The sequence below is a fragment of the Primulina eburnea genome, chromosome 10, assembly GCF_022965805.1.
Source record: "Primulina eburnea isolate SZY01 chromosome 10, ASM2296580v1, whole genome shotgun sequence".
Classification (NCBI taxonomy): Eukaryota; Viridiplantae; Streptophyta; class Magnoliopsida; order Lamiales; family Gesneriaceae; genus Primulina; species Primulina eburnea.
Window position 1 is genome coordinate 9,174,136 of NC_133110.1, and position 27,882 is coordinate 9,202,017.

The 27,882-nt window shown below is 32.9% G+C and overlaps 2 protein-coding genes across 2 annotated transcripts; both read right to left on the minus strand.

The window, feature by feature from the left end:
- Window positions 1–734: 734 nt before the first annotated feature.
- On the minus strand, window positions 735–2,918 carry LOC140803056 (protein EXPRESSION OF TERPENOIDS 1-like). The gene is made up of 2 exons (XM_073158747.1): window positions 1,726–2,918; window positions 735–1,374 (listed from the first exon to the last, which is right to left on the minus strand). Exons 1-2 carry the CDS (start codon window positions 2,420–2,422, stop codon window positions 995–997), a joined length of 1,077 nt encoding a protein of 358 aa, XP_073014848.1. The 5' UTR covers window positions 2,423–2,918; the 3' UTR covers window positions 735–994.
- A 20,215-nt stretch (window positions 2,919–23,133) lies between these two features.
- LOC140842864 (uncharacterized) lies at window positions 23,134–25,812 on the minus strand. The gene is made up of 4 exons (XM_073211065.1): window positions 24,601–25,812; window positions 24,344–24,410; window positions 23,795–24,056; window positions 23,134–23,689 (listed from the first exon to the last, which is right to left on the minus strand). Exons 1-4 carry the CDS (start codon window positions 25,810–25,812, stop codon window positions 23,134–23,136), a joined length of 2,097 nt encoding a protein of 698 aa, XP_073067166.1.
- Window positions 25,813–27,882: the final 2,070 nt, after the last annotated feature.

A 27,882-nucleotide genomic window follows, 5' to 3' on the forward strand; every position in this document is an offset into this window, starting at 1 on the left:
GCATACATATGACTTATATACGATGGATGAGATACAAATTAAAAGCAGTTTCCATATATATGCATATTCATTTGGGGATACTGAAGGCAAATGATGGAAAATCTAACAAGACATATATTCAAATAAATAAATAATAATTAAATTGGAGGGGATGCAAAATATTCATTTTTTCTTACTAATTTATTATTAGATAATTAATACATGCAGGGCTGGATAGCCATTAAAGAGAAAATGTCATATTTATACATAAATAAATTTCAAAATTTATTTCATAAAATTTTAAAAAAAATTAATATAATATCCCATAATGCGTGATTTTAGTAGGATATGGTCACATATTTTGATTAATGCATGATACATTTTGGTAGATTATTTAGTGTGTGGTGGAAGGTCGTCACAACTTACTTGGGGCTTCAAATTTTACATTTTTATAAAACAAAATTCATTTGAATATAAATTCACACAAATAAAATTGAAATTTCACGTAAAAATTATGCTGATGCTAATTATGTTTCTTTATCATGCAATGTGAATTCTAATATATTTTATATATTACATTGTTATCGAAGAATGAGATGAAATGCTGAAACAGCGACAAACTTCCGGCATAAATTATGATCAATAAAAGGTAATTCATAATTAGTTCCGAATAATCCATAAATTTATAAGCATATAGAAATTCAAATTAAACTCCCAAAAAATACATAATAAAAGAAAAACACAGACAAGAAAATAAATAAAAAACACGAAAATATATAAAAAAGATAATTCTTTTGTTTTTTTTAATGTCACTGTAAGAGAACAAGAAAGTAACATGGAAATTTGAACTCAACATGAATATCCAGCTCCCATCAATGGGTCAATGGGGGTACAGTTTACACGACATCCTACATATTTTTCAGTAAATAAAGTCAACATTGTTGGATCATGAGTACTAAATACTACGTGATTTAAGAGAATTTTAATGTGTGGAAATGTGGTTTTATTTTTGCGCTCATCGAGATCTTGGGGGTGGGAAGAATTGCGTACCAGCCATGAAGCTGTTAATTGGAGCCGGATACAAAGAAGGGTCAAGGAAAAGTGAGGCACTGGAGCCTGCAGCGGCGGAGGTGGCGTTTGCAGAAGTTCCGGTTATTAAATTAAGTTGTTGAACGCCAGCGCTGACGCTGCCACCGCCGGATGAAGTTTCCCCGGCGGCCATGTAATGACTTTCAGAGCCTTGATCGTAGAGAATTCCTTTGAAAACATGGCCGGAAATGTTGACTTCAGTTTGATATGCGTACTGATCTTCGGCATCATCTATGGCGCTCACTTTTACGCAACGGAAAACAGCCTGTGAAGTCACCTCGGAAGGAAAATTCCCGAGCTCCAAACCTAAAAGACATTCAATCTCGTATAACTTCAAATGCTGCAATGTTAGCTAGTGCATATAATTGTTAATTATTTGAATCTTTATTATTTAATTCTAGACTAGAAAAAAAGGGAGAGAATGGAGAATAGGGTTTTCAATCAGGATTACCAAAATACAGTGTTTCAAAGGAAAAGCTGATGGGGGTCAATTTGTTTTAAATTATATATATATATAATTTGTTCGTCTTCATCGTGGTAACGTAGAATCCAAACATAAACAAAAAAATATGTTTAGAGTCTCACGTTAAAAAATATATAAAAATTTTCTGGTATTTGAATGGAATAAATCCTGTGATTTCCCCTGTTTATTATTACCTGAGTTGGTAGTAGGCACGACGCCTGTGCACGCAAGAGAAATGGAAGCACTGGGATTTTCTCTTGGCCTTTTCCCAGTGTTACCCTCTCTATCTTCTTGATCTTGCTGCTGATTTTGATTCTGCGGCAAACCAGAAAGTTGCTGTTGCCTTTCTCTTCTTTTAGCTGCGGGTACCCAAGTGCTTTTAACATGAGTTTGGCAACTAAAGCCTCGGCTCTTACAGCAAGTTCTACACCTCATGTAAGAACAATCTTTCTTAGCTTGATTTCCACAGTCCTGGCAGCTAATTCCCCCTCCCACGCTGCTTTTCATCATCAAAAACCCCGATCTTGGAGATTCATCCAAGATATTGAACCCGCTGCCGCGGCTGGGACCCACCGCGAGCCCTCCCGCGGAGGCGTAAAGATCCTGAAGTGGGTTTCCGACGCCGCGCTGCAAGAAGTTCTCTGCTTGGTGGGGGTGTTGCTGAGGCTGGTGATGATGCTGTGGTTGCCAGAGCTCGAAACCCTTGTATGAAATTTCTTCATTTCTGAACAAAAACCAGCTCTCTGGATTAATTTCTGAAGGTGGATTGTTATGGCTAGTGTTTTCTTGATCAGGGTTGCTGCTACCTCCTCCTAGTCCGCCGCTGCCCCCTCTTCTCCCTCCGCCCCCGCCCCCTCCCCCTCCGCCGCCTAGTGAGAAAAAACCAGCCATTTCTTAAATCTTCTCGTGGAGATTAACCGTGACACACAATCCATAGCACAATTAACACCTAACAGCGACGATCACAATAATGACCCAAGAAATAAGCCCGCAAGGCACGCGAAAATTGTTCTTCCTCAGTCAGGTACTGTTTTTGTGTCTGCGGAGTTGTGGGTTTTAAGCCAGACAACTTCTGTAATTCGAATGAATGAGAAAGAGCCGGACAATTATTATTGAAAGTAGTATTATTATATAGATATATATATATATATGTGAGAGTATTTTGCATGTGAAAGAAAGATTGAATATATATGAACAGTAGCAGGCAACAGCCGCAAATAAGAATTGGATCTTTAAATAAACATATATAAATGCAGATTTCGGGGAGAGGAAAGGAGTATTTGTCAGTTTTTTCAGTAAGAAAGAAGAGAGGGGAGAGGAAGAAGAGAAGGGATGACTTTTCGGGACAAGAAATTTAATGGGATCCTTCAATTCTGTGGCTGTGTGTGTGTGTGTGCATTAAAGGATGCAGAATTAACTGCTCTGCCACGCCGCCATGGCCTCCAAAAAAGCAACTCCTCCTCTTTCTTTTTCTTTTATTTTATTTTCATATTATATTAATATTATATTATATTTAAAAAGAGATGTTCTCTAATCAAGCAACCACCAAACTTACTCAAAATTGTCCTCCTCTCTTTCACGGTTCCATATTAATGGTTGTGATTAAAATCCCGATTCATCAACTTTTACCACTTATGATTTTATTTTATTTTATGACAAAAACTTGTGCGAGCGGTTTCACGGTTCATATTTGTGAAACATATATCTTATTTGAGTTATCCATGAAAAAGTATTATTTTTCATGCTAAGAGTATTACTTTTTATTGTGAATATCGGTAGGGTTGACCCGTCTCACAGATAAAGATTCGTGAGACAGTCTCACAAGAGACTTACTCTTATTTTACTTAGCAATTGTTCTTACTTAAAATTAATGATACCGATAGTCTATAAATTGTTATCGTATTAGAATTTACCAAGGGTGAATCGAGGAATAACGTCCTCTCTATATAAAAGTAGATTTATTGTGATACGATCTCACATATTTTTATCAATAACATCGGTCAGTCATGTCCGTTTTTATAATAATAAGTAACATTTTTGACATAAAACGTAACACATTTTCATGTATGGCTCAAATAGGAAATTTATATCACAATTTATCTGTGAAATCATCTCATGAATTTTTTTGTGTGTATATAGATATCAATTGGGTTCTAACAATAATTCATGTAGCACCATATATGACAATCATTAATATTTTGTATGCTGAAATCGATTTTAACCCATTTTACCATGCTTATTAAATACATTTTGGTTCTGTACATCTTATAGTGTTTAATTTTATTTACAAGTGATGTATGTTCTTGTAACTTATATATATATATATATATATATATATATATATATATAATATATATATATATATATAGATATATATATATATATATAAAGTTAATATATATATATATATATATATTAATTATATATATATATATATATTAACTTATATATATATATATATAATATATATATTAATTATACTTATATATATATATAATTAATATATATATATATAATATTAACTTTTATATATATATATATATATATATATATATATATATATATATATATATATATAAAGGAAAAAATGATTTATAACGAAAATTTGAATAAAAGTAAATAAAATCGAGAAATCAATTGTGATGGTTATCAATACTCATAAACCAAATATGTCCGGCAGTATATTTTTTCAACAAAGCAAAATTATTTACTATAATGCACTATTCTAATGGCGTGTAAAAGTATGGTTTAAACATTAAACTTGAGGATAAATAACAGTTCACGACACTTGATAAAACTTAAAGACAATAGAAGTTAAAATAACATAAGACTTGTTATTGGAAATTCGAATGAAAAAATTCTTTTGTGTTAACCCTCCTTCTGTTCTAGAAGGTATCACTAAAAGACTTTGATCATTATAATCCTGTACAAGCTCAGTTCAGTAGGACTTATCCTTGCCTACTGAAACTCTTAATATTTCAACTCAATATTTAATGAATTTTAACTTTAAGAAAGATTCTTTTTCATATTATAAACACTTCACACTTTTCAATAGGTAAATACAAGGAAAAAGTTTGTAAACAATGATAGCACATATGATCTTCTGAAAATGATTGAACTTTATAGTGTGTGTTGATTTTTGTAGACTTTCACTATGATAACCTAGAAGGTACTGTACGTGATTTTGCAATTTCACATAAATGTCAGTGTTTGTGAACTCATCATGAAGCCATTTTATAAGCCTTCATAAACGTTCGAATAAGAACGATTCTTCTTTCCGTTACAAGTACCTAAATTCAAGAATAGATTTGTTATTTTTTTCGTACCCAAAATGATAGTGAGCAATTAATTATCTGTATAGTTCATTTTAATGGCTTTAAATAAAGTGTATTATTGTACAGAACGACTACAATAAATAGAGACATCTTCTGATAGATACTACAAACAAAACATATGTCATTAGTGTAGTCTGAAAGATTATCGTAAAAGACTATCTTTCTGACTAGCTACTGCTAGCCCGGTTCTGTATTACTTCATTCTTTATTCGATCTACTAGTATTTAAACTTAAAGGTGTGTTCCGATTCTCCTTAAACAGCTAAATATCAAAAAATATGGTTCTGATTTTCCTTAATATGAATATTGTTTCTAGTTTTCTATTTTCTTTAAGATTTTTCCTAAACCAGCACATCACCACAATTAAAATTATCTTTATCAATTTCCCCTTTCTGCTTCTACTCTTTTTTTCTTGCATATTCTTTCATTTTACTGGCACCCCGAACATATTTATTTGGCAACACATCTTGATTTTTCTAAAGATACTTTTGTCAAGATCAGTCTTGTACAAAATGTCATTGGTTAAATTATTCAGGTTGACTTTCTTTTTATCTTTGTTGGTCCACTCGTTTTTTTTTAAAACATTTGTGAAGCTCCTTCTGTTATAGCCACTATTGTATTGACTTTCATAATTTTAATGTGATCATCAATGATAACATATCACATATTATCGTCTTGAGCAGTAAGATTAGCTTTCATAATGATTTTCCAATCGTCGAAGTCTTATTTAGAGAACATGTTAATCTTGCTGAGAATGTCATAGCTTTTGCACTAGATGTTTAAGAACGAGATAAACTCGCTCTAATACCACTTGTTAAGATCAGTGAAGTTTTTAGAAGGGGGTCATTCCCAACCTTTTATTTCTTCTGCTTCTGAAATATGTGCTTCAAACCTTTTTAGCAGTCAGAAGCTGTTCTCGATCTTTGAAAGTGCAGCAGACTACTTAAAAGTACGGAAACAGTCGACAACACTGGATGAAACTTAAAGACGATAGAATTTAAAATAATTACAAAAAGTTTGTTTTTGGAAGTTCGAAAGATAAAACTCTTCTATATCTCTCTTCCTTATGTTTTCAAAAAGTATCACTAAAATATTTTGATCAATACAAACTTGTAAAAATCCACTTCAGTAGGACTAACCCTAACTTACTGAAAGTCTTAGTATTACAACTCAATACTTAATGAAATTTGATTCTGAGAAAGACTATTTCCATATATTACAAATAATTCACACTTTTAAGTAGGTAAATACAATAAAGGAGTGTGTAAACAATGATACCACAAATGATATTCTTTTGAATCTGATAAAACTTTATAGTGTGTGCTAATTTTTGTACACATTATGTATGATAAGCTAATAGATATGAATGATTTTGCAATTTCACGAAAAGGTCGGTGTTTGTGAACACATCATGAAGCCTTGTTATATGACATCTTCAATGTTTGAATGGGAACAAATCTTTCTGACTACTGTTTCTGGTTTTATATTACTTCATTCTTAGTTCGGTCTACTGATATTTCCATTTAAGGGCAACACCAAAAACTATGGTTCTGATTTTCTTTAAGATGAATATTGTTTCTGATTTCCGTTTTATTTAATAGTTTTCCTTAAGCAGCTCATCACCACAATTAAAGTTTTCTTATCAATAAGTCAATCAATTTTATTTTATTTTTTAACATATATTTTTATGATTTTCAATCCAGTCAGCCAGACAATTCTATTGTGATGGAAAATAAATTACATGAAGTTAATTACTAAAATTTTGGTTTGTATCGGAGTAAGGGGAAGGGTAATTTAAAATTCAGAAATTATAAGGAATTTTTGGATGAAGGATGTATATTTTTGATGAGCTGAGCCTCTTTGCAAATAAGAACCTCCCCAGGCCTCCGTACCTGTGCAAGTATATTAAATGCCGATGAATGGTTTTCTCTTGATAATCCGCATAATTAAATTTCTTGAAAACAAAATTAAAACTTTGATCAAGGAGCAAAAAATAACAAAATATTATAGTAGTACTTAGTGGTTAATTCTTGTATATACTTGGTGTTCGAATGGTCTTTTTTTTAGTCCAAATGTTTTGTAACACTATAGAGTTAAATTAATTAATAATATTGTAATGTTTATGCGTTACGTGCTTTTACATTTGATTTGTTTTTAAAAGATTTGTTATTATTTTTTTAAAGTTTTTAATTATTATTGGGGAAATGGTTTTTTTTTTATTAATTTTTTTTTAATTTTGAGTTTTGGTCTATAAAATTTTCAAAATTTATCTATTTTGATCCAATTATTGATATAACATTTGCTAAGTTGACAATTTTTTGTATTACGTTAACTTTTTTCATTGTCACATCGACATTTTTTGTGTCACATCGACAATCTGATCAAAATAACTAAACATTAAAAATTGACATGTAATCCTTTTCGTGGATTATCATTAACTATAAGAATAATAATTGTTGTATTAGTGGTATGCTCGTATTTTTAAAATTTTTAATTTTGGTTATTTTACATTGTAAATCTTTTGTACGTTTTGACAGAAGAGTTATTGTAGTAGTGATATTTTGGGTAATTTATAAATATAAAAACACGATGACTCCAAAATTAGATTATTAGACACACAACTATTCCTCCTTTTTTGCCTCATGAATTCATATATCTTAGGATTTATAGAATCTATTAGAAATTGATAATCATTTGAAATTTTCTCTAAAATCCCTACTTTTTTTTATGTCTCTATATCACTTTCGTACCATTGCTTTTTTTAGTGTTGTAGTAGTGTCAATTATATCGATCGATCTATTGGAACTATTAATATTAATTAATCATTATAAGTAATTTCTTGTGCCTGAATATCCCTACTTCCTTTGCCCACCAAGACATTTCATATGAAAAAATTGTAAAGGACGACATTCCCGAGCTATAGCTAAAATTTTATGTCATTGAGGTCTATTTTTATGCTAATTGACAGTTTACATATCGCAATGATCTGATGATAAAAAAAAAATGGCACTTCTCTTCTCGAAGATTTAAATGTTTTACGAAAGATCGAACTTCTGTCGTTTTACCAAAAACCTATAGCTGATATGATAACAGTACTATAACACAGATATTTTAAACCGTACAACAGCTCAAACGCTACGATTCAATTGTTCTATTCAGCGAAGACATGAATCGGTGGTATTTGTTTGTTTTCATACTAAAAAATTCTCAATTTTTGTGTATATGTCGCTGAAAAATAGAACTACTATGTAAAGTCAAATTTTTTCGAATGGACATTATTAGTATTAATTCATTAATTTTAATTTATTGCGAAATGCATTATGCTATACGTAATGACTGATCAACTAGCTGTATATTGACGTAGAGTTGGCGGAAAGACATAATTTTCTGGAAATCTCATGCAATTAATATTTGGAGTCAAATAATGTAAATTTGAAAAGTTGGCAGTGTGTTTCATAATAAATATCATCTCCTTTTAACAACAATAATAATAACAATTAATTTAATTTATTTCCTTTTAAAACCAAATTATTCTATTTGGATTAATTATGCGTAGCGAAAACAAAATAAATTATTTTATTTTTCAAAATTTAAAACCCAACAACATAATTTGCGGCAATCAATTAATTAACATAAAAAAAATTAATTAAAACCAACCACAATTATTCAAACTGGAGTATTATTGTTATGTATTATTCAACAGAAGATAATAACACAGGCTAGCTAGCTAGGTATTAGAGTTCCCTAAACCTGTTTGAATTATGATTATAATAATAATAATAATTAATTAATTAATTAATTAATTAATTAGTGAGTACGAGAGGGGACCATTTAGAAGACGGCATCGTATTAAGCTTTTAATTAAGAGTTTAATTATTGAAGGGTTGACGATAATATCGAGGGGTATGTACGTCATTTAAACTCATCGTTGATGTGTGTGTATTTTAGACCATATAGATTTAATTAATATATATATATATATATATATTTAAAAAAAATTATTAAATAAGGCATACGGACCCCCACGCCGACCTGGTGTGTAGGGATATTATTTTCCTTATTAATGGCCTAACTTTATTTTAAAAATTATTAATTAAGTTTCAAACCCTTAATTTTTCTTAATCTATTAATTGGTTCGTATTATGATAATTAAAAGATTTAATTATACATAAACTTTATGTTATCTACTGACCATATATTTGTAAAGATTAAGATGTGCACAATTATATCTTTGATAAGTCACAATTTAAATTTGAAGTTACTTGATGATGAAAATAATATCATCAATCGTGAGGTTTGGAGTTAGCATACATACTTAAAGTTACATAATCATCAATGGTGAGGTCTGGAGTGTTTAGAATGCTATCAAACAAGAAGAAATCGGAAAATTGAATGGGCTTAGGGTTAGGGTTTGACTCGAAAATTGGGAATTTTTTTATGAATTGAGGATTTTAAAATTTTAGGAATTGTTTGGCTGATACAATATTTTAAAATTTCTAATTTTTGGTAATTTTGATCCTTTGAAATACTATCTCTCCAAAGTTATAAATATTTTCTCTGTTTAAATTATTTGGATAAGATATGTCAAATATTGTGATTTATTTCTTATCTTGCATGCAGTTAAAATATATGTTAAATTTTTTTTATGCAAATGAGAACTTATTCATATTAAATTATATTTGGGTAAATAATTTTTATGAATAAATTAAGTTTAAATTTTGTATTATAAAGATCCATAATATGGATAATTAAGGGATAATAATTATGAAATATACATGAAAACATTATTAGAGGGAGTTCTTCACAGACTATATGCTAATGCTAGATCTTCAAGCCCACTAGTCTTCATGAGATCAACATTGCTCTGTCTAAGAAATTTTGTTTTTTAAAAGAGATCTTAGCTCTACAAATCTTTCCAGAGAACATTTTTGGAAAGTGTTGATTTTATTATTAACAATTATTATATTAAGAATTACATGAAACAAAAATTTTGTCAAGTGAACAATATGATTTGAAATAATTATGATTTAACCACAACACCTTAATTATATAAAATTATTAAGTGGATTTGGATCATATTATGGACACAAATTATAATTATTATGTGGATATAATAAATTCTTACCACACATGGATTTTTATTACATTTATGTGATTAATTAAGAAAAATATTAAAATATTTTTTTCTTAATTTAATTATAGGAGTTAAAGGAAATTATTTTTGATATTTTATAATAAGTTGCATAAAATCTAATTGAATTAAAAATAGAGCCCACATGCAATTTCTATGTCCCTAAATTTTTGAACATGATTTACATTAATAAAACATGAAATTTCCTCAAAATATTTTTGTGATAAACATGTTTATTAATTTTTTTTGCAGTACAACATGTTAATTTTTCTGATATAAATTGTGATATCCCCGAACTCAAAAGGAGATAATAACAAAGTTTGGAAAGAAATAGTTATCCTTCATTTATGATGGATGAATATTGACTGTGTCATAAAAAAAAAACGAACCACCTACCATAGACGAATTTATCGAACCTGATGAGGTTGATCTTTATGAAAATGGGAGCGATCTAATCGCCTCTGCGTTATGTTTTCATGAAGACCAATAACTATGTTGGTATTTGTGGTTCTATTGAGACGCATGAAAAAGTCAAGGACCTACTTAAGGCAATTGATGAACAATTTGCAACTTTATACAAGGTTCTTGCCAGTACTCTAATAAAAGAGTTTTTTCATTAAGACTCACAAGTTTGAAAGGTGTACAGAGCATATCATGAAGACGAGAAACATAGCGGGTTGACTGAAAACACTTGAAGTAGAAATATCTGATAACTTTCTTGTGCACTTCATTTTATATACTCTTTCACAACAATATGGACCTTTCAAAATTTCTTACAACACACAAGGATGAGATATCAATCAATGAATTGATTTCCATGTGTGTTCAACAAGAAGAAAGGTAGTTGATGAAGAAGAGTGATAATGTTTCTTGACTACACAATGGAAGTCTAACAAGCAAGGCGAAGTCAAGAGAAAAGAGAAAGAAAAAATTCAATCTCAACCTGACATCAACAAAGAAACCAAATGTTTCTTCTATAAAAATACAAGACACATGAAGAATGTTTACACCAAATTCAAAGATTGGCTTGAAACGAAAGATATTCATATTTATTTCTTTGTTATAAATCTAATATGGTTAATACGATTTATAACACATGGTGGAATGAATCTCGTTCTACAATCCAGTCACAATACCTCGCAGAGTATGCAAAACCTAAGGAAGCCAGTGGGAAGTGAGCAGAGAATTTATTCTAGAAACAACATGTATTCACATGTGGAGGCTACAGGGAATTACAATTTAGTTTTTACAGTGTTTTGGTTTGGTTTTGGAGAAAACATTTTATATATATTCTAGGGTTTTCTACAAAATTAATTTCAATTTCAAAAATCTTATACGTTTTGATACTCATTTCAATTTTAGAATAATTCTATTAATTTATTTTATAAATCAAATCTTGTTGGTAATGGTACAATGATTGATGGTTTTTTTTTTCGATTTCCTTGCAAAAATACCAAAACCATTATGTTGTTCAAGCATATATTAAAAGATATGTTATAAATGAAGATTATTCTATATTGTGGTACCAAAGATTGAGACACATCTCCATAGACAGGATTAAGAGATCAAGAAATCATATAGTAATCAGTACTTTGGGTTTAAGGCTGAAGTAGAAAAAAAGTTCGCACTAAGAAGACTACCAAATTGTTAGAGATCATACATACAGATATATGTTGTCCAGACATGGACATGAAAAGTTTGAAATATTTCATCACTTTCATTGATAATTACTTACGATACATGCATATCTACTTGCTTCGTAACAAACATGAAGCGTTGGATGCCTTTCAAGTTTTAAGGTTGAAGTAAAAAAAATGAGATAAATAAATTAAGATCATGAAGCTTGATAGATGTGGTTAATATTATGGTAGATATACTGAAAATTGACAAGCTCTTGGGTCATTTGCGAATTTTCTTCAAGAAAATGAGATTTTTGCCCGGTATACCACGCGTGGTTCTTCGGACCAAAATGGTGTGGCTGAAATAAAAACCCAAAATTTAATGGAAATGCTTAGGAGTATGAGAAGTAACTCCAAACTTCCTAAGACCTTGTCGATTGAAGACCTTAAAACGTCATTTTATTTATTAAACCGAGTTCTAACTAAAGTTGTTTCAAATTCTCCATCTGAATTATGGAAAATTTGAAAATTGCGTTCGCTACATATACGTATTTGGGGATGCCCGTCTGAATTAAGAGTTTATAACCCACAAGAGAATAAACTAACCCAACAATCAATGCCAAAAAATCTAGTGAGTACAAATTATACTATCCATCTCATATCACTAAAATTGTGGAAGCAAAAAAATACGAAATTTATTGAAAATGACTTGATTTAGTGAGAGTGATAATCTATAAGATGTAATTTTTGTAGAAGATCACATTAATGATCAACCTTCTTGTTCAAATAATACATTGGATGTCTTTCACACCCCTCAAACCCCAATGGGTGATGGATAACCAATTGATCAAGATCCACAAGATTCTGATGAAAATATAGTCGATCAAATTGTTAATGGGGAAGAAGAAACAATTGTTAACCAAATAATTGTTCGAGAAGCTACCCAAGATAAAAACTTAAGAATATATACTAGAATATGAAAATCAGAAATACCCAGTGAATATATTTTGTTTTTCAAGAATCATACTTCAAAATAAGAGCCGAAAAAGACCCTCAAACATTTTCACAAGCCACAAGTTGTAGTGATTCAAATTATTATATGATGCCATAAAGAAAAAATGAATTTGATGGCATCAAATCGAATATGAGATCTTGTTCAGATGCCTTATGGTGTGAGGACAATTGGATATAACTGGGTCTTCAAACAAAGAAAGACTCATTGGGTAACATTGATAGATATAAAAACAAGACTTGCTGATAAGGGATTCACTCGAAAAGAAGGAATCATCTATAAAGAGACCTTTTCTCCCGTTCTCTTCGAATAATTATGGCATTAGTTATACATTTTGACCCCGAGTTACAACAAATGTATGTGAAAACGGTATTTCAAAATGGTTATACAGAGGAAGATGATCTTTATATAAAACAACTATAAGGATTTGCCTCTAGTGATGGTGAGCAGTTGGTGTGCAAGCTTAAGAAATCCATATATAGATCGAAATAAAATTCTCGTGAGTGTTATCTAAAATTTCATGAAGTTCTCTTTTCATTTGGTTTCGTAGAGAATATCATGGATCAATATATATACCAAAAGGTCAGTGGAAGTAAGATTTCGTTCCTTATCATATATATGGATGATACTACTTGCAACCAATGATAATGGATTGCTTTATGAGGTGAAAAAATTTCTATCTATAAGTTTTGATATGAAAGATATGAGTGATGTATTTTTTGTCATTGACATCAAGGTGCATAGAGATATATCTCAAGGGATCTTAGAATTATTTCTGGATACCTATATCAACAAAGTTTTAGATAGCTTTTGGATGAATGATTGTTCACCAAGTGTGGCTCCTCTAGTGAAGGGCGACAAACTCAATTTGGATTAGTGCTCAAAGAATGACTTTGAAAATGAACAAATGAAAAACATTACTTATGCTTCTGCTGTTGGATGTTTGATGTATGCTCATGTTTGCACTAGATTTGACATTGTATATATAGTTGGAATACTGGGAGGATATCAGAGTAATCCGAGTTTGGACCACTGAAAAGCTACAAAGAAAGTGATGAGGTACCACAAGGGACCAAAGAATACATGCTTATGTTCAGATGAACTGAGAATTTGAAAGTAATTGATTACTCTGATTCAGACTATGTTGGCTGCATTGATTCAAGAAAATCAAGCTCAGGATATATTTTTGTGCTACTTAGTGGAGTTGTATCTTAGAGAAGCACAACACATACTTTGACTGCTACTTCAACTATGGAGACGGAATTTGTATCTTGTTTTGAGGTCAACTCACATGGTGTTTAGATGAAGAGTTTCATTTCAAGGGACTAGAATCGTGGATTTTATTTTTAGGCCATTGATAGTGTTTTGTGACAATTTAGCTACGGTTTTATGGCTAAGAATAACAAAAGTGGAAGTCGAAACAAGCACAACGACATTAAGTATTTAACTATAAGAGAGTGTGTTAAAGATAATACAGTGGTTATCGAACACATTAACACTGAATTACTGATTGCTGATCTTTTGAATAAAGGCATGCCACCACATAAATTTAATGATCATGTAGAAAATATGGGACATGGTTCCTCTATATAATTTTGTTATAAGAACAAATTCATTTATTTATGAAACTCTGTTATGATAATTTTTCTCATATTTTTTTATTTGTGTACACTTTCATTGATCTGAAAAACATCAATAAAGTTGGACATGAATAAACATAGGTTTAATCCATTAATTTATTCCAGTTGGAGAAATGATACATTGTGATAAATGAAAGATAATAATCGTATTTAGGTAACTTATCATCATAATTCGTGTAGTTTGTTTACTCATTTGGTAATGATGAGATATATATGGGTCAAGTGTGAGAATATTGGAAAAAAATGTATTAAGTGATAAAATCTCATCTTATTAAGTTGCCTATATGACGATAATTAAAAGATTTAATTATCCACAAACTTTATGTTATCTACGGGCCATAGATTTTTAAAATTAAGATGTGCAAAATTATATCTTGATAAATTATTTTGATCATATTTTTGTTACTTTGATAATGTTATCACACTGTGGAATTCAAAATATATCATCATGATAAGTCACAATTTAAATTTAAACTTACTCGATGATGATACATGTTTTCTATAATTAGTGGTGTTTGAGATATCTAAGCGTACACACCTAAAGTTACACAACACCATCAATCGTGAGGTTTGGATTACTTAAAAGACTCTCAAACAACTTGAAAAAAATTCAAAGGAGGTGTTCAAAGTGTCTTCATATTCAATGGCTGAAAGTAACCGTCGATCTATTTTAATGCGTTTAGTATCATGTTATTAAGTTTAAACATGAATAAATTTCTAATATAAATTTAATATATAGTTTGTAGTGGAAATATAAATATATAGATCAAACTAAGAGATATCAAAGAATATGTAGAATCGAGTATTTACCGCTTTACGAAAAACTATAGCTGGTGGTAATGGTGAAACTCAATTTTTTTAAACCGCAATAAGTCAAATATTACATTTCGATTATTCTACCAATCAGAGATAATTATTGCATCCAACAATCTCCTTATCAATAATTGCACGCTATGCAATTAATGATAATCGAACTCATGACTTTCGTCACCTTACTAAAATTTATAGCTGGTGGTAACAGTGTAACCCAAATATTTTAAATCAGTACATTAGTTCAAGCACTACGTTTTAATTGCTTTACCTAGCGAAGAAGATTATTACACTTAACAAAATCCATATATATTGAGCATGCAACGCTATTATTATTATTTAGGGAAGTTCAATTTAATTATGATCACCTCTTTTTTAGTTACTGGACGAGCAAGGTTCACTTGGAATTTGTAATAGGCAGAAGTTAAAGCTGCTACCTAGGAGGAATAGATGTTGAAAATGTTGGCATGATGCATGAGATTTCGGTATATCTACTTTTGCTACGTTGTTTCATTTATTTTCTTTAAATGGTCACACTTCTCAATTTAATTAATTAGATGTTAAATAATATTACTTCATTATTTTTATTTTTCATTTACCATTTCTATTTTACTGCTTTCCATTTATCGATAAAATTATTTCGAAATTTCCGTTAAAAGCGTTGAGAAAAGTAAATTATATTAAAAATAGAGATAATTTTTATTCTCATCCGAAATTTTAAAGTTTAATTAGCACTCTGTTTTATTTTGGACGATATTATAACTATTTGCCGATCATACATTTAATTTGTTAGTGCCGGAATCCATCGGCTTCCGAAATATTATCTTAAAAGTACAATAAATATATCGTCCAACAATTACATCGTGAGATTTTGTAATGAATTTATGACGAGATTTTGATAAATAAAATTTTTGTATTGAATTATTTGTGTCGTAAGAATTGTCGTATAGGTTTTGTTGTGCATGTAACATTACTCTATCGATATATGTCTCACATTTCTCTCGAAGAAATGCATCGTTTCCTTGATTTATCCGACCCTATAACAGGAGTATTCACCAGTAGAATTTCTTTGATTTACTTTGCATGAAGTCATAGGTAGATAACTGCCGAAGTAGACGCACATGAAGTAATAGGGTACCATTTTACTTCATCAGTGTTTTTACCGAATTTAATTGGTATATACTACTTCATAATTAATAATCGCCGAAGTAATCATTGAAGACGGAGTAAAAACCAAAAATTCTACTAGTGATTATTGTTTATTTTTCAACCATTGGATCTACAGTAAGATAATACCCCCGAACATCGTTAAACCTACCCTTTTCCAACATAATATATAAGTCGAATAACATTCGCTACCAAGTTTGAATTCATATTTTCCTCTGTCCGTCTGTAATAATTCAGAGGTTTCATTATTTTTTTAAATATGTTTTATTATTATTATTATGATCATGTTCTATGTCCTAACTGCATTTTTACGGGAATCAATTTAATCAACTCGTAGATATATAAGTGATCAGGGAGAGTAACGTACAATATCAGTTAAGTTGTGATATACAAAAATATTATTTTATATTATTAATATATTTTAGTTTTTCTCTTGTATTAAGATAGATAAGTGTACTTAATAATTTTAAGTACAATCCCATACAATAAATCATCATATATAATCACATTCAGAGTTGAATAAATTGATCTATAATATAAATTGAATGACATTATATAATTGAAAGTAGCATCTAAAATTTAGATCCTACAATATCATATCAAATGCCTAAATAAAATCGTTGGTTCCCTGATGAGTGTAAATTCGTGGTGTAATTCCCTGGTAACAGTTTAGCTATAATTTTGACGCTAAGTACTAAAATAGGCTTATTTATGTGGACATTTACGTACGCCAATTTAGTGTATATAATAGACATTGCGGGTCAAGCCCTTGTTTCCTTCGGTTCAACGTCGGTTTCTGCAACGATGATAAGATAGCTTCGATTAATATTGATAGGGACCAAATTGCTAGTGTCAAATTCATGAGAATGTAGTGCTTCAACTATATTTCTACATCGTCGATTTGACAAAATAAAACTGTGAATTTATTTATTTTTGAAAGACTATTAAATGCAAGTCAATCACGAATGGTAAAATCCCGGACTATAATCTCCTTCTGTTTTCAGATCTTGAGCGAAAAATAAGACTGGGCTGTCAAATTAATGATTACAGTTTGACAGACTTAATTGACAATGAGTTCGCACGCCGTGTGTAATCAAGAGTGTGCGCTAAAACTGCTTTCATGACTATTATCTCACTCGTGGTTGTAATCTGAGCGTACACTTTTACATAAATAGTGGGCGTGTTCAAAGTTTGAAAACATGAAAATGTTGATGTTCTGAAAACACGGGGAGTTGATTTGTTAATAATTTTTTTTTTTGAAAAAGATGAAATAAGCTAAAGTTTTTATTTTATTTTATATATATATATATATACGCGGATGCGAAGACTGGACAGAAGCTAAGTAGATAAAAGTAGCTGGAGAAGTCAAAGCTAATTAGGCGCAAAGCAGGTTGCATTGCATGAATACAACTAAAACATAGTGTGGGGAAAAAGGGATGGCTATGTTATATGCAATGCGTGAATAATTAACGGCTACAAATTGATTCGAGAAACTATGAAACCGACGTACGTTTTTATAAAATATATATATATATATATATAGAGTCAAACAACGACATTATATATTCATTTCATACTTCTATAAATTTCGTACATTAATAAGAAAATTTAAATTGTACAATATAAAATTAATCACAGAACAAACAAATTAAAAATGGAGATATATGCATAATTACTTACATCAACAATGGCATATATATATATATATATATATATATATATATATATATATATATATATATATATATATATATATATATGTGTATAGTAGTGTGTGTGTGTGTGTGTGTGTGTATATCGTCAATTTGGACTGTGAGATATAAGAAATGTTGGTCGACAGAAGGTTTGAACCATTTGTTCTCAAAACGTCATTCGTTCGCAGTAGCAAGTAGCATAAAAATTTATTGATTTTTCGCCTTCCGTTGTTCTTCGCAAACTTGAATTCTTGGATTGAATCTCGAATTTGAGTCTCGATCATTTAAAATGTTCAAATTTAAGATCTTATATTTCAGAAACATGAATTTAGAGGTACTTATCAGAAAGATTTGACTGAAATGAGTTTAGGGGAAAAATATGCTAGTATGAAAAATAGCAGAAGATCGAGAATATGTTTTTTTAGGGGGAAAATAATTTGTTGTGATTTTTTTGATATGAAAATTTTAAGAGTATGTCTCTTGTGAGACGGTCTCACGAATCTTTATATGTGAGACGTGTCAACCCTACCGATACTCATAATAAAAAATAATATTTGTTCATAAATGACCCAAATAAGATATCCGTCTCCCAAAATACGACCTGTGATATCGTCTCACATAAATTTTTACCAAATTTTAAAGGGGTTTTTAAGAAAGTTTTCCAGTTGTGATACTACTTGTTTCTGGTTAATATTATTTATTTAGGTCACAATTTGATCTCAACTACTGTGGCCATTAAATTTTATTGGGCCGAGACCTAAATACATCATTATTTCAAGTCGAGCCCGACGCACAGCTACATAAATTTTTTGTTTTTGTTTTTTGAGTTGAATGAATAGATTGTTATAATTGAATCTCGAACATAAAATTCGATCTCGAATCTGAGACTTTGATGTCATATAGTATAAAATTTATCCTTTTCCCGGAAAATTCAACATATCAACCGACCTTTATTTCAACTGAAAATTAGAACAGTGTAAAATTTCATAAATAAATTTACAACGTATTTAAATGCTAAGAATGATTTATTTCTTCAACATGAAATAATAATCCTTATATAAGTCATTTATATTATAAAAAGGAATATTCTTAAAAAAAATTCTTTTAAAAAATTTGCATCGGGTTTATTCTTTTATTATGCGGACCCCTTTTGGTTTATTTTTTTGTATTAATTAGAACAAACTTTACCAATCGGGTCAAATTGAGCCTTCGAGGTGGAAATCAATGGGAATCAATAGTTGAGATATCTGTTGTTGGTGTACAATTATGACCATGGATTTCATTCACTCTATAAATAGTAATCAATTGGAAAGTTTGAAAAGATTAGTTCGGTGAACATATCATATGAGCATCTATCTATATTTTTGGACATCTCTTTGTTTTTATTGATTAAACACCGTACATAATATCAAAAATACTAGTCTCCAGCTCTAGCGACTTTTATCTTTCTTTTAGGTTTCTCAATTGATCAGGAACATGTTTAAAATATACATTAATTAAATGATGTGTTTCATGACAACCATCACATGTACGATTTCTTTGTTCGTTTACTATAGTATATTCAAAATCTTTGTCTATTCAAATTACATGCGTAAACTTATAAAGCATTTGCCAAAATAAATGTAAATTATGTTAAACTTAATACTGTTATTTTTTTACAATATGTCAATATAACCTCAGTCTTACATAACTTACATGACATCTACTCTAATACTTTGTAATAGAATAAGCATGACTTACATACTTATAATAAGTCAAATACTAATATATCAATGAAATATTTCAATATGATATCACATTTATCAACAATATCGTCATGAAATATATTGTCAAATATAATGAAGTGAGCGTTCAAGAGTCTACAATGAATATCATATCCTAAAAGAAGTCGCTCCCACCATACATACGATATAGAACTTTTCCACACATATTCATATAAGATTTGTATAATCCATAATGAGCATAGGTAAACCATTCTCTAGACTAAACTAGTCGGTTAACATTGTTAACATCAACCATATACCTTGGAGCGTAGATTGGAATCATTTTTCAAGCCGAAGTCACATTATCCCATTGAATCAATTTCTAGATCATTAATCAACCAGTTATTCATTCAACCACAATATCCCGTCAGTAATAACCATCAATCAAAGAAATTCCGGAAAATTGTCTATATAGAATAATATGACCAATAAAATGAAGAAATGTGCAATATGATGTAATATATATGAATGGGAAAAAAATGGTTGTAAATTTCATGACAAATTCCAAAATAGACCATATAAAAATCAGTATTAAAGGCATAAAATCAACTTGTGGTCTAAGGGGTGAATAGACTTATTTATTCAAAGTTGATTTAGTTTTTGTAAAACGTTAGACCACAAGTTGATTTTAGGTCTTTAAGTTTCGAATTTATTTGATATAAAATTATGTTTTAAGCATATACTGAATGGCTTGTGGAATTTTTTTTTTTTTTTTTGAGAGAAAACACAATTAAACATTAATAGCATCCAACGATGTTACATCCATCAACCAGGATGGGTACAAAGAACCCACCCAACGAACAGGTGAAGGGTGGGACAAACCAAATTTAGCTAAGCAGTGAGCACTATTGTTTGCTGATCTAAACATGTGACTAACCCCATAGAATTTACCAGTTTTAAGGTTTTCTAAAATGTTGGAAATTAAAACACCATGAGGATCACGACCAACTTTCTTGATGTTCACCTCCTGGACTGCTGATAGTGAATCTGAAAAAACCCACACTCTGTGAAAGCCGCTTTGTAAAGCAAGATTCTTGCCAAAGTTGATTGCCCGGATTTCCGCATCCAAAACCGTGCCAGACAATCGGTAGCACTCGGCAGCCGCTGCACAGATAATACCTCGATGGTTGCGAATCACAGCAGCTGCACTACACAATCCCAATATCTCATTAAATCCTGCATCAACATCGAGACGGAGATGACCTGAAGGAGGTGGCTCCCAACGCTTTGATTTCGCCTTTAAAGATGATTCTTGAAGAGTCCCATGCTTTTTGCGAGCTTCCTGGAATTGACTGAGATAGGATAAGGCCCAATTAACTTTCAAATCTGGTAGTGAGCTGTGTTCACTATGCTTAGCCTTACATATCCCTATCCATACAGCCCACGCAATCATAGAAAAGTGTTCAAACTCAGACATCGAATATCCATCTTTAACACTGATTCCACAATACAAAAAAGACAGAAGCTTACAGCCCTTCAATCGACTCCAGAAAATTGTTTCTTTCCACACCCCACACACCTTGGGGCAGAAAATCAGGCTATGGCTGGTAGATGCTGTGTTATTACCGCAAAAGCTACAGCATCCTGATGACACAATGTGTCTCATGAAAAGATTTCCTTCATTAGGCAGTAGATCATTACAAGCACGCCATAAGAAAATCCTAACCTTTTGTGGAATATTTAATTTCCAAATAAATTTCCACCAACACTCAATTCCAGAGCCCGACTGAGATTCATGAGGATCAAAACACCCTATCTCGAGAAGGTAACCAGACTTAACTGAATATTGGCCATCCCGACCCCATTTCCAATATCTAATGTCATCTGTGATATGATTATGCAATGGTAAATCCAGAATACCATCTGCCTCAAAAGAAGGAAATAAGTTGCGTACCTTATCCACATTCCAAGTTCTGTCTGGTAATAATAGCTCACTAACCATCAGCGGTTCAATAGATCCTTCCATAGAACTTTTGCCAGTAGCTAACGAGGCTATCCAGTTATCTGAGTATGCATTAATCCGAAGACCGTTCCCAACCCTCCATCGAACACCTTTCTGAATCAACCCACGGCTCCACAGTATTGATCTACAAATATACGAAGGTTTCGATCCTAATTGAGCCGTCAGTATGTCACCATGTCTAAAATACCTAGCTTTGAGAATCTTAGCCATTAGCGAAGCGGGATCGCAAATTATCCTCCAGACTTGTTTTGCCAACAATGCTCGGTTGAAATCCAAAAGGCTCCGAAAACCCATACCTCCATACTGTTTAGGTTTGCACATATTCCTCCATTTGATCCAATGCATGCCTTTCCCAGACGAGTTGGATGTCCACCAGAATTTGGAGCAGCATTGTTCCAGTTCAATACACAGAGAAACAGGCAGTTTGAAACATGACATTGCATACGACGGTATCGCTTGTAGAACGGACTTGATAAGAGTCTCCTTTCCCCCTGCTGAAAAAAACTTAGAAGACCAACCATTTATTTTCTTTAGAAGTCTCTCCCTCAACCCTGCAAATTGGATTCTTTTACTTCGCAATGAAAATGTAGGAAGCCCCAAGTATAACTCATGTCCCTTTACCACCGCAATCTGAAAGATTCTGCTGATCACATTAATAGTATTTGCTGAAGCACTCGGGCTGAAAGTGAGTGCAGATTTATCATAATTCACAAGTTGTCCCGATGCTTTTTCGTAAATCTGCAGGCACTTTTTAATATGGAGGCACTCTGTGTCCAAAGCACGAAAAAATATGAGACTGTCATCGGCAAAAAACAAGTGAGAAATAGAAGGGCAATTAGATGCAATCTTAACTCCCTGAAACAAGGAAACCTGCTCCGCTTTAGTGAGAATCGTTGACAGGCCTTGAGCACATATTGTAAACAGATATGGCGATAAAGAATCACCTTGTCGAAGACCACGTTGAGGGCGAATGTTACCATAGACAGCCTAGTTAACTCTAATAGAGTAGACAACTGATGAGATACATCTCATAATAAGAGCCACAAAGCTCGAAGCAAACCCCAGCTTGGTCATCATTGCTTCCAAAAACTTCCATTCCACTCGGTCATATGCCTTGCTCATGTCTAGTTAAAAGCCCCAAATCCAGTCTTATTCCTTTTGTTATTGCAGATCCAATGTATGCATTCATAGCCAATAATAACATTGTCTGTAATCAACCTTCCAGGGACAAATGCGCTTTGGTTTTGGTTTATGACTTTGCCGAGGATAGATCTCAATCTGTTTGTGATAGCTCGAGCCACAACTTTATAGCACGTATTACATAGACTTATCGGCCGAAAATCACTCGGTTTTCCAGGAGCTGTCACTTTGGGAATTAGATTTATGTTCGTTTCATTCCACCCATCAAGTTCGCCTCTGTCATTCAGAATATATAGACAAGCAGATACGACTTCCCTACCCACAATACTCTAGTTTTTCTGAAAAAATAGAGCTGTGAATCCATCTGGACCAGGAGCTTTTGATGGGTGCATGTCAAACAAAGCTTTATAGATATCACTCTCAGTAAATGGCTCTTGCAAAATTTCGTTCATGGCTTCGTCTACCAAGGGAGAAATATTCTTAGTTGCTTCCTCAATTTCTGCTGCAGAAGGATGGTTTGAGGAAAATAGATTTGCAAAAAAATTCAGCATTACATCAGCAATATCTTTTTCAGCCTCCACCCACTGCCTATTATCATCAATCAACCCTTTAATGTGATTAGATCTTTTTCTTTGCGAAGCAAATGAATGGAAGAATTTGGTGTTCCCATCACCTTGTACTAGCCAGTTAGTGCGAGCCCTTTGTTTCCAGTGCATCTCTTCCTGCATGACTAACTTCTCAATGATGTTTTCTAGCTCATTAATTCGCCTTTCATTGCTAGAGGCCTTCAATGGGTTCATAAGAGCATCAAGTTCTTTTCTTAAAGCCTCAATTTTTCGAGAAAGATCGGAAAACCTAGAACCTGCCCATTCCTTTAAGACTCCACTGAACTTGAACAAAGTTCTGGGTAATTAATTTCCTTCACATTGACTCGACCAGTTTTCCATGATCAAGTTAAAGTCCTCCTCCATCATCCATTTATGTTCAAACCTGAATCTTTTCTGCCCTTTTTTGAAGTTTACCTCACATCCCATCTTCAAGTTTACTGATATGGGTCTATGATCCGAGCTGTAGTATTCCAGATGTACGACCTCGGCCATGGGGAACAAATATTGCCAGTCATTGTTACAAAAGAATCTGTCCAGCCTCTCACAAATCAGCCCATTATTATGTCTTTTGTTACTCCAAGTAAATTTGTCTCCAATAAAATTCAAGTCATTCAGCATACACGAATTGAGCACCTCACGAAACGCTGAATTTGAGACAGAGAACGCATAGAGCCTCCAAATTTTTCGCTTTCATAAAGGATTTCATTGAAATCACCTCCCACTAACCATGGAAGATGATTAAGCTCAGGGATATAACATAATTTTTTGAGAAGGATCCAAGAAAAAACTCTAGACGAAGGAATAGGATTGCCATAAAAACCAGTAAATCTCCAAACATAATGGTCATGACTGACAATACAGTCAATGTGGCCATTCGAATAGGAGCAGATTTTAAAATCCAAAGGGTCATTCCAGATCAACACTAGACCACCTTTCCGACCATCACAGTCTACAGCAAAAAGACCCTTAATTGGAAAATAAGTTCTCCACCGTGCATACTGAGATTGATACAACTTAGTTTCACAAATAAAAACCAAAGATGGGCGTCTTTTGGCGACAAGTCGCCTGAAATCTCTAAATGCACGCTGGTTCCCAAGCCCGCGTGCATTGCATGCTAAGCAATTCATAATGTTCGGCGGGGCTGTGAAACAGCCACCGCCGATTCCTCAATAGATAAAAGAATAGAACCTGGACTCTGCTTTGTTTTCTTGTTAGTCGAATCCAAAATCTCAAAATCTTCTCGTGATCTTTTGGTTCCACCTCCAGGTCCCACCAAAACATTTTGTTGGTTTGTTTTTGCCAATTCTCCCCTGGCAAGACGTTTCCACTGTTTTTTCCCTTCTTAATAGCTTCAGATTCCACCACCTTCACCTCTTTATCTGTATCCAATTCTCGCATTCTACTGATCTCCATGTCTGGGCCAGAAGATCCCAAATTCTCGGACTGATTAGATTCTGCAATTCCTTGGCTCGGGGCTGCCTCAGACTCATCATCTCCACTTGCTTTACCGCCTGCTAAATCAGAGTTAACCTGGCCAGTTTCCAACAAGTTGTTATAGTTCCCATGCTTAGAATCTGAAGGAGACTCAGTTCCATCACCTCGATCCGACTGAGAGTTTGAACCAATGTTACGCCGTATATTAATGCCTTGACGGCGTAAAGCCGGAGACATAGGGGCTCGCATCCAATTACCAAAAGGCAGTGCATTTTTGTCTTTTGACCCATCTTCACAATCTCTCATAATATGACCCAATTTTCCACAACCAAAGCAAAAATTAGGTAGCTTTTCATATATTAGGACAATGCACGCTTCCTCCATTGAGCTTGGAATCGTCACATATAATCCTTTGAGAAGGGGTTCTGAAATATTTTTTAGTATTCTGATTCTCGCAAACTTTCCCACACAAAGCCCACTATTCTCCGCTTCCACATCTATCACTTTCCCTATCTTTTCCCCAACAATACGTAATATATCCGCTTGCATAAAAGCAAATGGAAGATTGTGCAATTGTACCCACAATGGAACTTCCTCGAAAACCATATCAGCTGGGTTTTGCAACCCTTGTGGCTCCACAAAAATAACCAAATCTTTAAAGAAGTTCCAAGGTCCATCAAGCAGTGCCCTTTTCTTGTCTACTTTAGAATTGAAATCCAGAGAAAATAAATTGTCTCCCACCATTTCAATGTTGATACCTTTCTTTGCTTGTATGATCCGAGGCATCTGGGTACGAAAAGTTTCTCTATTGACCGCCTTCGCTGTGAACACTTTCCCGATTAAACACGATTCCAGACGCTGAAGTCCCCGAGAAGCTAGATCCGACGAAAGAACCACGAGATTCTTGTCTTTAGCTTGTGATAATTTTAGATCTCGAACCAGTTTTGCTACCTCCTCAGTGTCCATTGATGCCTATCCCCCAAACAGGAAGAAACCTGTTCACAACAGGAGATCTTCTATCACCAACCACAAGTTGGGAAGATTGATTTTTGGCTTGTGGAATTATTAAGTTTGATATGTATATAAATATTACTCATGCACCTTAATAAGGGTCTGGTACTTCCCGAGCCACACCAAGAACACCCCCGACCCCATGTGGCCCGATCCACCATAATATTACCCTTTTTGGCCCGTAAAGGCTAGTCAAGACTGAGCGAGGGTGAGGAGAAAGCAACGTGAGCCTAAAAATGGTAGTGACCCATTTCCAAGCCTCACCCGAGCCCTGTCAGCTGATAATCGGAAATCAATATACAAAATCTTGATAAACAAGGAATACACATAAGAATCTCAAATTATAAGGAAAAAATCTCGAAAATCTCAAGATAGATGTAGATCAGCCAAAGATCTAATACGAATCAGCACAAATTTGATAAATATATCGACTTTCATGAGAAAAAATTTCAAACTACAGTCCTACCTCGATAAGGTAATGACTATATTTTATTTCATTAAAACATTGCTTGCACTCAGCACTACTCTCTCTTACACTTTTGACTATATTTTCTTGAGTCAAGAGCTGACTTAGGCATTGGAAAGATCACGACGTAAACTGCTCTCATCTCCCCTAACTGTTGTTCATCTATGTTAACTCGTCCCAACCCATCGTTGCTGATCCGAGCAAGATTTTCTGACCAGAACAAACCCAAGGTACTTTTTGGTTTAATCAATTAAATGCCATATGTGGGAAATTGAACTTACGAAGATAAGATGGTGAATTTGAGAATACGAAGAAGAGCATAGAACAGTTAGAACCAGTAAGAGGAAATTCACGAGGAACTCAATAGTCAAGGCTTTAATATCACAGAACTCACCCAACCTATCGCCGCTACTGTGGAACATGTGCTGACTGAGCGAGAAGAGACAGATACACCCCTTCTCGCCTCGCCTCGCCAAATCAGGAAGTCCAAGTTGAAGAGATGAGGAGGCTGAGGGAGGATATAGAAAGCTCGAGGGAAAATCAGAATTTGGCTCTAACTCTCGAGTTTGAACCATCCCTTTCTTTACTTAAATATTGACGGCAGAGTTACCTCAGAATTTTAGATTCCCTAACTAGGAGATTATGATGGAACATGAGATCCAAAAGAGCACTTATCCCAGTTTGAGAATATTGCTATCTTACACTAGTATTCAGATCATATCAAATGCCAAGTCTGCCTCACCATCATTGTCAGGTTGGCCCAGCAATGACTCAACCTGCTCCAAATGGAAGGAATCCAAACAATCCAAGATTTTAGTACTCTTCCTCCACTAGTTTGCGAGCAATAAAAAGCAAATGTTGATGACTAAGAGCTTCTTTAGTATTAAGCAACATGAACAGGAAAGTTTGTGTATGTCGAGAGATTCAAAAAAATGGTTATCGAAGTTCTTTCTGCCACAGCTGATCTACCGATAAGTGCTTTTACCTAGGATTTGAGATGGGGTGATTTCCTCAAGTCCTTGGTGAAGAAACAATAGAGCAGCTTCGATGAGTTATTGGCATGAGTTGTCACATACATAATTATAGAAGAGGTACAGGTGGTTCGGTGAGGCGAACAAAAAAATCCACCTAAAATCTCACGAGAAACCCGACCCACCAATCCGACTTTTGGGTTCGAGCATGCCAAATCCTCACCAAATGCTCGGGCAATTTGCTTCTCACACCTTATTTGAAGGTTAGTAAATCTCTAGCCTTAGAAATTTGTGATGAACGACACCTTGTGCGGAGACCCTACAACAGTGACAGAGGACCTCGAAATCCGAAGTTTGATTTTTATTATTATTATATTTTCATAGAGATTATGGTCACACTACAAATTAATTCTATCGTTAGATCCATGAGATCGAGCAAATAATTCGCCAAGATTTGGAAATAAGAATGACCCTAACAATTAGTAAGTACAACAACCGTACAAGCGGTCTCGGGAAGATCTGAATCAAGATTATTGGAGATAAGTTCTTGAGCAAAAGGTGGTCGAGTACATGATGGAACTTGTCTTT

Bases quoted from the DNA above. Each gene is read 5' to 3' on its own strand.
- LOC140842864 (XM_073211065.1), bottom strand. From the start codon at position 25,812: ATGGACACTGAGGAGGTAGCAAAACTGGTTCGAGATCTAAAATTATCA. The intron at 24,057-24,343 runs GTGGTCTAGTGT...TCTCAAATTCAG, and splicing joins AGACTGTGATGGTCGGAAAG to CGTTTCGTGAGGTGCTCAAT. The intron at 23,690-23,794 runs GTTTGAACATAA...GTTCAAGTTCAG, and splicing joins AAAGGGCAGAAAAGATTCAG to TGGAGTCTTAAAGGAATGGG.
- LOC140803056 (XM_073158747.1), bottom strand. From the start codon at position 2,422: ATGGCTGGTTTTTTCTCACTAGGCGGCGGAGGGGGAGGGGGCGGGGGC. The intron at 1,375-1,725 runs GTAATAATAAAC...AATGTCTTTTAG, and splicing joins CGTGCCTACTACCAACTCAG to GTTTGGAGCTCGGGAATTTT.